Here is a 12,143-nt window from a genome sequence, read left to right on the forward strand (position 1 = left end):
AACGTGTAAAGACTGTAAGCCCGGGACGCTTTCCGTGTTCCCAGAGCTGCCAACGGAAAGGAATCGTCTGAAACGAGTCTGACCGAGGGAATTGCGCTCGGCATAATGAGCCGCAGATAGGATGGGAGTGAGTCTGTAGCGTGATTTTTGAGGAGTTTTTAAGCTCCAGCCCTGCTCTGTTGCAGTTTCTTAATTCTGTTTCTGTCAAAGGCTTTTCTGTTAAATATTTAATTTTGTTTTTTCTACAGATCTGAGCCTTTTGGGGGTGGAAACACAGGTCCTACAATCTTCCATTCCCCCTTCAGGGAAGGAGGGGGGAGGTTTTCACCACCTTCCAGGTCCCTTCAGTCTGCCTCTTGCTTTCCTGCCTCCCTCAGCGAGTCGGGGAGGCGAAGGCAGAAAGCACCTCCGTGTTTCCATTGCTTGTTTTCAGCAGTGCCGCACTCTCTGCATTAACCTTAGATTAGGCCTTCTATTTCGGGAACTTATTCCTGGGGCGTGAGCTCTCGTTCGGTTCTGAGGAGTCCAGGGTCCGTCAGCATTTGTGGTGACTGTTCTTTATGGAAACTGTCTGCGTCTTCTCTCCGACTTACTTGCCTCTCTTCTTTCTTTCTCCCCTTCCCGTGTCCCCATGTCCGCCTTTAGGTCCAAGCCGTACTGGGTGCAATGAAAGCTCCATGCAGGCCTTACCATGGAGGGCTGTGACTCGCCTGTCATCTCCGGGAAGGACAATGGCTGTGGCATCCCTCAGCACCAGCAATGGACTGATCTCAACAGCACCCACCTCCCCGACAAGCCCAGCAGCATGGAGCAGTCCACAGCAGAAAACCACGGGCCCCTAGACAGCCTGAGGGTCCCTTTTAATGAGCGCATCCCAGACAGCACCAACTCAGCCGGCCCCAGCACTGAGTCCGCTAGCAAAGAGGTCAGCTGCAACGAGTGCTCGGCCTCCTTCGCCAGTTTACAGACCTACATGGAGCACCACTGCGCCAGCGCCCGCCCGCCCCCTCCGCTGAAGGAGGAGAGCGGGAGTGACAGCAGCGAGGAAGGGGACGAAGAGAGTGATGTGGAGAACCTGGCTGGTGAAATCGTCTACCAGCCGGATGGCTCGGCGTACATCGTTGAGAGCGTCAGCCAGCTGATCCAAAGTGGGGGAGCCTGTAGCAGTGGCAATGGCAACGGCAGTGGGGCTCTTCCTTCGCTCTTCATGAACTCTCTACCCAGCGCTGGGGGCAAGCAAGGAGAAGCCTCCTCTGCCGCACCCGTCTACCCACAGATCATTAATACTTTCCACATAGCCTCATCCTTCGGGAAATGGTTTGAGGGCTCAGACCAGTCCTTCCCGAATACCTCAGCCCTGGCGGGCATCAGCCCCGTCCTGCACAGCTTCCGCGTTTTCGATGTGCGACACAAAAGCAACAAGGATTACCTGAACAGCGACGGTTCTGCCAAAAGCTCCTGTGTATCCAAAGATGTTCCCAACAATGTGGACCTGTCCAAATTTGATGGCTTTGTGCTCTATGGGAAGAGAAAGCCCATCCTGATGTGTTTCTTGTGTAAGCTCTCCTTTGGGTATGTCCGCTCGTTTGTGACCCATGCGGTACATGATCACCGAATGACTCTGAGTGAGGAAGAGCGGAAAATTCTTAGCAATAAGAACATCTCCGCTATCATCCAAGGGATAGGCAAGGACAAGGAACCCCTTGTAAGTTTTCTGGAACCAAAAAACAAAACCTTTCAACACCCTCTTGTTTCTGCAGCTAACCTCATAGGCCCTGGACACAGTTTTTATGGTAAATTCAGTGGCATTCGAATGGAAGGTGAACAGGCTCTCCAGGCCGGGACTGCCAGTGGAACAGAGCAGCCACAGTCAGGCATCTTGGCACCTGGTGCGCTCCTGAACCTTGGTGGGCTGACCAGCTCGGCTCTGAAGACTCCAATTACCTCAGTCCCCCTGGGCCCGCTGGCTTCCAGCCCTACCAAATCCTCAGAGGGAAAGGACCCTGGGGCAGCAGAGAGCGAGAAGCAAGAAATGGGTGACCAGGATAGCCTCTCGGAAAAGGCAGAGCCCGTTGAGGAGGTGGAGGATGAAGAAGAGGAGGATGTGGAGGAGGAGGAGGAAGAGGAAGAGGAGGAAGAGGAAGAGGAAGACGATGATGAGGGTTGCAAAGGACTGTTTCCGAGTGAGTTGGAGGATGAATTGGAGGACAGGCCCCAGGAGGAATCTGGGGCCGTGTCAGGCAGCAGCAGCAAAAAGGACCTTGCTCTCTCAAACCAAAGCATTTCTAACTCTCCCTTAATGCCTAACGTGCTCCAGACCCTGTCGCGGGGCACAGCTTCTACTAGTTCTAATTCTGCTTCTTCCTTTGTCTTTGATGGTGCAAACAGGAGGAATCACTTAAGCTTTAACAATGAGGGCGGTGGAGCCAATGTGGCAGAGGGCAGCAGGAGGCTGGACTTTATCGATGAAAGTGCCAATAAAGACAATGCCACAGCACCAGAACCAAATGAGAGTGCGGAGGGCGAGGACGGGAGCTACATCTCCCATCACCAGCATGCTGGCCCCCTCTGTGAACTTGGGGGTGGGGAGTGCCCCTCGGGGAGTGGCGTGGAGTGCCCAAAGTGTGACACTGTCCTGGGCTCCTCGCGGTCGCTAGGTGGCCACATGACTATGATGCATTCTCGCAACTCATGTAAGACGCTCAAGTGTCCCAAGTGCAATTGGCACTACAAGTACCAGCAGACACTTGAGGCGCACATGAAGGAGAAACATCCCGAGCCGGGTGGCTCGTGTGTCTACTGCAAAAGTGGACAGCCACACCCGCGGTTGGCACGGGGTGAGAGCTACACTTGTGGTTACAAGCCTTTCCGCTGCGAGGTCTGTAACTACTCCACTACTACCAAAGGCAACCTCAGTATTCATATGCAGTCTGATAAGCATCTCAACAACATGCAAAACCTGCAGAATGGAGGGGGAGAGCAAGTCTTCAGCCACACTGCTGGGGCAGCTGCAGCTGCAGCAGCAGCTGCAGCTGCTGCAGCAGCGAATATTGGTAGCACCTGTGGGGCCCCCTCCCCCACCAAACCAAAAACCAAACCGACATGGCGGTGCGAGGTGTGCGACTACGAGACCAATGTAGCTAGAAACCTTCGTATTCACATGACCAGTGAGAAGCACATGCACAACATGATGCTGCTTCAGCAAAACATGTCCCAAATCCAACACAACCGGCACTTGGGCCTCGGTAGCCTGCCGTCCCCTGCTGAGGCGGAGCTCTACCAGTACTACCTGGCGCAGAACATGAATCTTCCCAACCTGAAGATGGACAGCACTTCCTCTGACGCACAGTTCATGATGGGGGGATTCCAGCTGGATCCCACCAACCCGATGGCAACAATGGCTCCGTCTCTAGGTGAGGTTGAACCTCTTTCCTGTGGCACAGTGTCTGTGTGTAAGGGAGGGGTTGTGATCGCGGGACTGTGGAAACCCGCACGCGCGGCAGGGTGCTGCGTGCCAAGTGCTGTCTTTGCAGCCTGTCGTAATGTGGCTTCAATCAAGGATGAAGACTCTGTGGTAGAAACCTCTCTTCTGCATTCCCCCCACAACAGTTTTTCTCATCCTGAGAAAACCATGTCACTTTTTGTGCATTCTCTAAGAATTTTGGTAGGAAGCTAATGAAACAGTGGGTATGGGTTCTTGCTGACAGATGCTAAATGTTCATCGTTACTGACATAAGGATGCTTTCCAAATGTTTCCTAATGTTTCCCCTTGGTTTGGTGAGGTACTTGAATGCTGTTTGGCGGGTGGCTTTGTGAGAGTCTGATCAGTTGTTAGCTCTCTCAAAGGTAGATGTTGAGTTGCTTTGTTATGGAAGTGTTGTGTTGCCCCGAGAGGAAAAAGTATTCAAGTTCTGAAAGGTGTGATGATTTCCTGTAAAAGGGATGTTTTTCCCTTGCTGAAGAGATCGAGCTGAAACCATTCCTCTGACGCCAGTATGAGATGCATGATTCAAGGCTTGAATGGAGGGGAATTATTAAACTGAAGAAGAGTGGCTATAGGGAGAAAAGATCATTTCTCTCCTCATGACAAAAGCGCTTTAAAATAAACTGACATGCATTTTTCCTGAAAACAAGCATTCGTCTTATTTGTGTTGGCACTGTGCTTGGCACAGTGTGAGAGATGCCAGAAAAGGCACTCTGTATCCCCACAGAATTTAGCCCAAGAGTTAGACTCAGAGTGGGATGGAGAGCCACGTCCCTCAAAGCACTTCCACCGTGCTGCTTTTGTCAAAACGCTCCCGACAGCAGCCTTTTGATAAGAGTACCCCTGCCTCCCTGTGTATTTGAACTTCACAGCACTCTAGGATAAAAGCTGAAGCATAACAAAATGCACCACAACACTTACGGCATGGCAGATGCTAACTGAAATTACTCTTGTCTCTGCTTTTTTTTGCTGTTGCTGAGAATTTTTCACAGTGCCTTGAGAAAGCATGTGGAAAGAAATCTGCCACTTTACCTGCTTTCCTCTGAACTGATTTCTCTGTGCTGCACTCTGCCCTTTATAACCTTGTCCATCCATTGATGCTGTTATTACTGATGCACTGCATTACTGGTTCATTGGTCTCATGCATGTTCTCCTTTCCTTCAGCTATTCTTAGTACAGCTTATTATTAGTCCAGAAGGACTTTGAAGTCGTACGAGAGAACAACAACACAAGATACTAAAAAAGTGAAAAAGAAAATGGAGGAACTCAAGTGGCTATAAATTAAAGTAATTCTTTCTCTCTGTGATGTCCCAGCTTGCATTTTTGGGAAGTCAAGGACATAATTTTTTCAGTGCATTTTCAATTGCTCCAAGTTGCCAAAAGATACAATTGCCAGCCATTTGTAATGTAGCTTATTGTGTATAAAATTTATAGTGTCGTCCATGGTGGGTTTCTTGGAAGGTGCCCCTTTTGGAGTTCATAGCCCCTCCTTTATTTAAATACAGGGAGATTGGCATGAGAGAAGTTTGGGAGTATTTTAGCTGAAGTCTCTTAAAGCACATGACAAGGCCTTGAATGAATGTGAGCATAGAGAGTGATTTTTACGTTGTGCTCTTGATGGTTACAAATCTTGAGCTAGGGATCACGGAGGGAGGCCCTTCCCATGTCAATAAGCACTTGACACAAGCTCAGCTTATTAGACTCCAAAGTAAAAGATTTATCCTATCGGAGTGGCTTTGCTCTGCATGAGCGCATCTTAACTTCTAGACCCTTCATTTTTAGTTGTCTGCGTGTTATTTGCTTGCTTGTACATTTGTGTCTCATATAGGGAGATACAGATACAGATTTTTTTTATATGCGCACACACATTATTAAACTGCTAGAGGTGAAGCAGATTTTTCTCATTTTTACACTTCAGTCCAAAACTGGGTTTGAATTGAATATTAATAATTCAGAAGATTCTACTTTCAGGTTTTTACTACATGGTGTTTTTAGGATAGACTGATTCAAAGAAAGCATTTCAGGATGTATCCTAAGAGGAAGGCTTAGAAAAATCATTGATTAGGAGGTATGGACTGGAGAAGGCAAACGGTGGGTTTCACGCCTCTGGGATAGTTAGTGAGCAGGTACAGAGAAGCAGTTGTACAGAGGGCATAGTTCGGCACTGGCGGCCGGGCTAGAGCGGATGGGGGGAAAAAAGGGATTGTGACTACTTTGATGGAAAGACAAGTTCCTCTTCTGAGAAGGTGGCACACGGGAATGGTAGTGCACCCAAATAGGACTTGCCTTCTCTTAACCGGTTCTTCTCTATGTGAGTACAAGACACGCTTGGTGAAAGCAAGGTACTGTTCCTCTAGCAAACTCGGCATTCAGGTTGTCTTGTAAGCTGCAGTTCTTCGTGCCTAGAGCTGTATTGAACGTTGTGGCATTGCATTTCTGCAGGAAAGACAGACCCTGCCCAAAGCTCCAGTTTGCACCGGCTGTGGTGATACGCTTTCAGAAAGGCTAGTGTGGGCTTCTGGTTCTGCCTGAGCTGTGAGTGTCCTCCCAGTGTTGGCTTTTTCCCAGCAGATTGAAATGTAGGAAGCTAAAAGTTAAGAAAATAAAAATCTCTGTTTTCGATTGACTGAGTAACTGTTGACCTGAAGGTTGCTTTGATAAAATAAGCTTTTAAGCCAAGCTGTGACGTAAGATCAAGGTATAATACGAAAAAGCTGCAGGAGGTGCACAAATGTCTTCGGAATGGAAAAAGGGAGCAAGGTGGAGCAGAGATCCTAGGGAGAGGCTGGTGGTTGGTCTCTGTGCTTTGGCACAAGAAGTTAATGTTAGAAGAAAGTCTCTCTGTCCACATCTTCAAAGTACTCTGATGTAAATCAGAGCTTGCTGTATTCATTTGCTGTAAGTGAATAGAGTTTGGCTCTTGGTTTGAAGAGCAGATCTGTGACAGTTAAAGATAGTAAGCTTCCTGCTGGCTTTCCCTGACATGCTCTTGCATTCCTATTCTTAACAGTGCTTGTCTTTTCCTTGGGCATACAGTGCACCTATCAACACTGTTTTTAGCGGACTGTCTACCATTCTGAATTGTTTCTCTTGGACAAGAGATGAGGCCTAATACTGCAGGACGCTTTTGGATAGGCTTTTGTACTTGCCTCTTTCTGCACTGTTGTCTGCTTCTGACTGCAGCACAGTAACCTAACTGCAGTACTCGTATCACTTGGATTTGTGGCCAAGATCACTGGTTTTGGGGGGCAGGTACTGTGCTCAGATACTGCATGAAGTAACATTTCTTGCTTTTCCAGGTTGGCAAGAAAAAAACAGAGTAAAGTATTGTCTAGCTCTCTTGACCTGGTTGCAGGGACTTTCAGTGCAACACTCATGAAATTTTCCTCCTCTGAAACTGTGCAGGAAGTAGGTTTTCTTGCCACTTTTCATGGGCAGAGGGCTGGGTACTTCTCTTTCAGAGCTTGGCATTTACAAGGTGGATAGCAAGGGCTGCTGCACTCCTTTTCCACTGGATGCAAAATACATGCTGGCTGCTACTGCCTTTTCCTTTGCATATGGTACCGACCAGCAGCACAGAGGAATAAGTGAAGGGACTGTTGTGCTTGGCTTTTGCTACAGGTTTGGTGGGTGTAACCGTTGCACTGAGAGCATGTGTTCTGCTCTGTGCTTCTCTTCTCCTGGTAAGTAAAGAATTTAGCTCTTCTGATGTTTTTCTCCCCTTTTTCCTTCGTGCAGTGGGTGGAGAGATCCCCCTGGACATGCGGTTAGGTGGCGGACAGCTGGTGTCTGAGGAGCTAATGAACTTGGGTGAGAGTTTCACACAAACAAATGACCCGTCGTTGAAGCTCTTCCAGTGTGCTGTGTGCAACAAGTTCACTACAGATAATCTGGACATGCTGGGCCTCCACATGAACGTGGAGCGTAGCCTCCCTGAAGATGAGTGGAAGGCAGTGATGGGGGACTCGTACCAGTGCAAGTTGTGCCGCTACAACACGCAGCTCAAGGCAAACTTCCAGCTCCACTGTAAGACGGACAAGCACGTGCAGAAATACCAGCTGGTAGCACATATCAAGGAGGGTGGCAAAGCCAACGAGTGGAGGCTGAAGTGCGTGGCCATTGGGAATCCTGTACATCTGAAATGCAATGCTTGCGACTACTACACCAACAGCCTAGAGAAGCTGCGTCTCCACACCGTGAACTCGAGGCATGAGGCCAGCCTGAAGCTCTATAAGGTAAGGGTTGGCTTCGCTTAATCCTTCTTCAGGGCCCAAATGTTGGGACAAAGAAAAATCTGTTTTTAAGTGCAATGGATTGGGATCCTTTGGAGAAGAGCTGCCCTCAGATCTCTCAAGTGGGACCCAGTTTCATTAGCATTGTATAGCTCTTCAACTTGCATTCTGCTAGTAAATGTGTTCTTTTAAAGTGACAGGCCAGTAAATCTCCATTTCAAGGTGCTTTAATGGGTGCTTATATGTCTTACAGCACTGCATATGTGTTTCAGTGATACTTTTACACATAAAAATTCAACAGGCATTGCTGAAGGTGTTCATACAATATAGTATTTGCCACTGTAAACAGTTTTCCATAAGGTAGTCTGTTAACCATCTTACAAGATTCTGCAGAAGAACGTGAAGGCTTTTGGTATTCTCAGACAAGTGCGTTGATCCTGACACTGAGAGGGCTGGGTGGACTGGATGGATCAGGGAGGGAAAGAGGAAGAGGGCTGCTGTTTCCATGTTTTTATGCTCCGTATGTGTTAATGCTGGGGTCTGTAAGCAGACTCAAGGCTGGAAAAGAGAGAGAAGGCTGAAGGAGAAATCTGTTGTGTATGTACCTGTCCACACAAATGGCCAGACAGTGTTTGGAGGCATTGTAGGTTTTCATCCATGGCAGTATTTGGCCTGTGACTCCATCTTGTTTTCTCTTTCCTCTTTTTTACCTCATTGTGTATCTTCTTTATAACCACCTTCTTTTTCCTGACTTATTTTTCTCTCATTCCCCATCCTCTTCCCCTCTCTGGTCTGAACACTGTGGGCTGTAACCCAAGAGGAGCTCCGGATACGGTAAATAGTCCTTTCACTCGTGCAGCAGAATTGCTCCAGACGTTTCTATTGATTTTCACTGGACTTAAAGCTTCACCTTTTTCTCTAATCATCCCATAATGGCTTTAGTATGAACAATCAGGTACGAATTGCCATAAATCTGAGCAGCCACATACCTCCCATTCACACGTGCTGTCCCGCTCATTGTCTTCTCGTTCTCTCTCAATTTTTATATTCTTTATGTCCTCATTTTTTTTATGCTTTTCCCCAAATGTGGTGAAATTTTTTTTTATATACATATAGATATACATAGATACATTCACACAGACCGTATTTTGTTGTTATTTCTCTGAATGCTTTTCTGTACATAATGGGATTGTAAAACTTTACATTGAACTGTACAGTAGCCCACCCATACAAAGATGCAGACACGTTAGATTTCAAAATTACTGTTTTTTCCCTGGGAGTGAGCTGTTCCAGCAAAATCAGAGAGGAAAGACAGAACCAGGAGCAGGATAGAAATATGGTTCTGGGCCTTAGCTAGTGCCGATAAGGGACTGCTTGGAGGACAAATGTGTTTCTGTTGAGACCAAGACTTCAGCGACGATCGCAATTACCATCATCAGCTGGGAGCCAGCAAGCAGAGCCTGGCTCTGAAAATGGTCAGGTCTACTCTTCCTCTGCTCTCAGAGGTGTGAGAGACCTGAGAGGGAAATCAGCTTGGAAACTGGGGACAGGAGGATCCTACTGAGACTTTAAAAAGCCAGCCAAGGGATCTTGTCTGTCTGTGGAATTCAATTTGGGTACAAAAGAGTTATTTGAAAGCTCTATTGTGAGTTGTAACACTTACGTTGTTCTTTAAATATACACTGCTGGGGTTTAAAAATTCTTGGTCCAGACCCTTCAGTTACAGTGATTTCTACTGGGAAAAAAGCAATTAGGACACTAGAATTCTCCTCCTACCTTGCCAAAAAAAAAAAAAAAGGAAAGAAAGAAAAGGAGAGGAGGAGGGGAAAAAAAGAAAATTGCGGAGCGTCGGGGGACGTAGATGCATGTAATAAAGATTCCTGAAATGCTTTCCTCAGACAGGCACGGAGAAATTGTTGTCAGCTCAGATTCATGAGAGGCCTGGGCAATTCTCAGAGCTTTTACAGTCCAACCTTGGTTCTGACACGAAAACAGCAGTGGAACAGCAGGCAAAGAAGAATACATTTCAAAGTACTGAAGTCTGTTGTATGGTCCATATATTAACTTTCTAGTATGTCTGTATAAAGTCCATGAAAAACATAATATGGGCTTTTCTTTGTTTTGATAAACCCAGACTATTTTATCATAAGCTATATTCCTGTTGCCCTGCTATTGCAGGGGACAGCAAAGGCAGGACTCCCAGCGTCTTGCCCCAGCGTAGGTGGAATCTCCCATTTCATGGAAGAACTTTTCTGTGGGTAAAGCAAGCTCTTTGCTGAGGTCTCGGCTCAATTCTTCCAGTCTTTAGAGTGGTTGTAATGCCATGTCTCTTTTGATAGCTGAAAAGATGCAGTGGGAGTGGGGGTAGTTCACAGAATGGTTTCTCTTCTCTCAGGCCTTGGTGTGGTCTGCAGTAAATTGAGATTGATTGGATGTTATTTTTCCTCTTGCTAATGTAATCCATTAGCCTGGCACATGCATAATCAGTTTAGAGCACAGTTAACTGGATGTAATCGAGTTCTTCCCTGCCTGCTGGAGAAAATCCTCTCCAGATGCTGCTGGGTGAGAGCGCACACTAGACTTATCACACACAATCCTCCTTATTCTGCTTTTTGCCATTTTCCTCTTAAATCACACGTTATTGGCTGCTTGCATTGCCCAAGAGCCACTTCTGTCAGTGCTACTTGCTGCCAAAAATGTAATCCGGAGACACTGTTAACCCATAGTCTCATGAACCTTTTAGCCTTCTCCTGCAATGCACCCACTGCCAGCGGAGGAGAGCCTTTGGCCTTCTGCTGCCACCTTCGTCCTGCACATCGTAATGGTTTGCATCAGTTCCTCTTCCCACGTCAGTGATGAGGGCACAGAGATCCAACAGTGGAGTCCTTGGTTACAACAAGGAACCGAAAGGCCCGATAACCTTGCCTTTTATCCTTCTGTTCCCCCTGAATCCTCATTGCCCCCTTAGAATACTGGGGCTAATTTGAAAACACGATGGTTTATCTTGTACTTACTGGGGGAATGCGGTACCTGGGCCTCTTGCCATGACTTCTTATCTCTTTTTGTAGTCAGTGTTTTATATATTCTTAGAGAAACTACCTGAGAAGCACTAGTACCATTATAAATGTGCATGTTTAAATTTTTAAGAATGGCTGTGCTGATTTGGGGTAGATGGACAGGTTTGAAGACTTGTCATCTCTGGCTGAAATAACCTGACAAATATATGAGACTGGGATGGAGATACCTGGAGTTTGCTTTCAGGTTTTGCTCCATCTTTTGTATATGATCTTGGAAGATTTTCTTGAAATCTGTGTAAAACAGAAGTATAATCTGTATCCTTTTTTCTGGAATGGTTTGAGAATTACAGGTTTGCGTGTGGAGTGTTTCTAAGGAGCATTGTTTGGAAGCAAAGAATGCTGACTGCATCATCTTTGGCCCAGTCCAGACTCTCAGTTCAAATTCAGACTGAACTGGGAAACATCCTGTCCAGCACTCATTCAGGTGACGTAGGAGAAAGGGCTTATTCCAGTGTGCAGCGTGCTTTCTGTCCAGTTGGCATAGCTGGGACTCTTACTAGCAGTTTAGCACATATGGGTCAAGACTTGACTGACTTTGCAAGTCTTTTGTCATTCTAAAAAGTTTTTCTCCTACTTGAGGTTGTGGTGTGAAAGTAGGACAACATAGGAAGCCTGCGATTCTGCATTTTCTGTTTCTCTGTTTATCCCCACATATCTGGCTACTGAGACCCTTCCATCACATGCTGTTTTTGTAGTTTCTAGAAAGAGAGATTCAAAAATACATACTTTTTCTTCTGTATTGGGTTCCAGAAGCCTATTTTCTTGAGAAATTGCTGTGTTCCACTGAACAGGGCATCAGCAGAGAGCATGGGCACAGAGAGATGCAGTGATATGTTTTTACAGCATTCCCAGATGAGTTCAGGTGCATCCAGAATACCACGTATTCTGAGAACAGTTAACTGGAAGGGTACATAGGTCTACCAGGAAATGCCTTGGTCTAGCAAATGGCTTAGACAGTCCGGAGAGAGGAATACTGCATTTTGTGCTCTAGTTACTTAAATTCCATTACTTATCTGTTTGCTGGCATAGTGATACCAGGAAAAAAAAAAGTAGGATAATAGTTGGAAGAGCCTAGAAGAAGTTGCTGTTGTAAAACTCTGTATGGCAGAAAAGTTCTCATTTCTTCCCCTAATTCCCTGGTGTGTTTGTTTCCTTCAGAGATGCTGAAATGTTGTTTATGCATCACCATTCCCTGATATCTAGAGATGTATAGGTCCTTACATGATTTATTCATGGTGAACAAATGCACAGCTACTACAACGTAGACACTCCGTGGCGAGTCTGGTTGATGCTGAGTGCCAGGGCAATGCACCATATCAGAGATGCTTTGATTTTTAAATCTACTTTCCC

General features: G+C 46.5%; 1 protein-coding gene across 4 annotated transcripts in view; it reads left to right on the forward strand.

Moving 5' to 3' along the window:
* Positions 1-653: 653 nt before the first annotated feature.
* The window catches only part of ZFHX3 (zinc finger homeobox 3), a 126,438-nt gene continuing 114,948 nt past the window's right edge, over positions 654-12,143 (forward strand). For 2 of the 4 annotated variants that reach the window (XM_026081113.1, XM_026081114.1), the window contains exons 1-2: positions 654-3,413; positions 7,223-7,719. In XM_026081113.1, the coding sequence (XP_025936898.1) occupies positions 692-3,413; positions 7,223-7,719 (3,219 nt within the window). In that variant the 5' untranslated portion in view covers positions 654-691. Of the gene's footprint in view, positions 3,419-5,943; positions 6,020-7,222; positions 7,720-12,143 lie in introns of those variants that run through there. The other 2 variants (XM_026081115.1, XM_026081116.1) reach the window with 2 other exon arrangements.

The sequence above is a fragment of the Apteryx rowi genome, unplaced genomic scaffold, assembly GCF_003343035.1.
Source record: "Apteryx rowi isolate R43461 unplaced genomic scaffold, aptRow1 scaffold_537, whole genome shotgun sequence".
Taxonomy (NCBI): domain Eukaryota; kingdom Metazoa; phylum Chordata; class Aves; order Apterygiformes; family Apterygidae; genus Apteryx; species Apteryx rowi.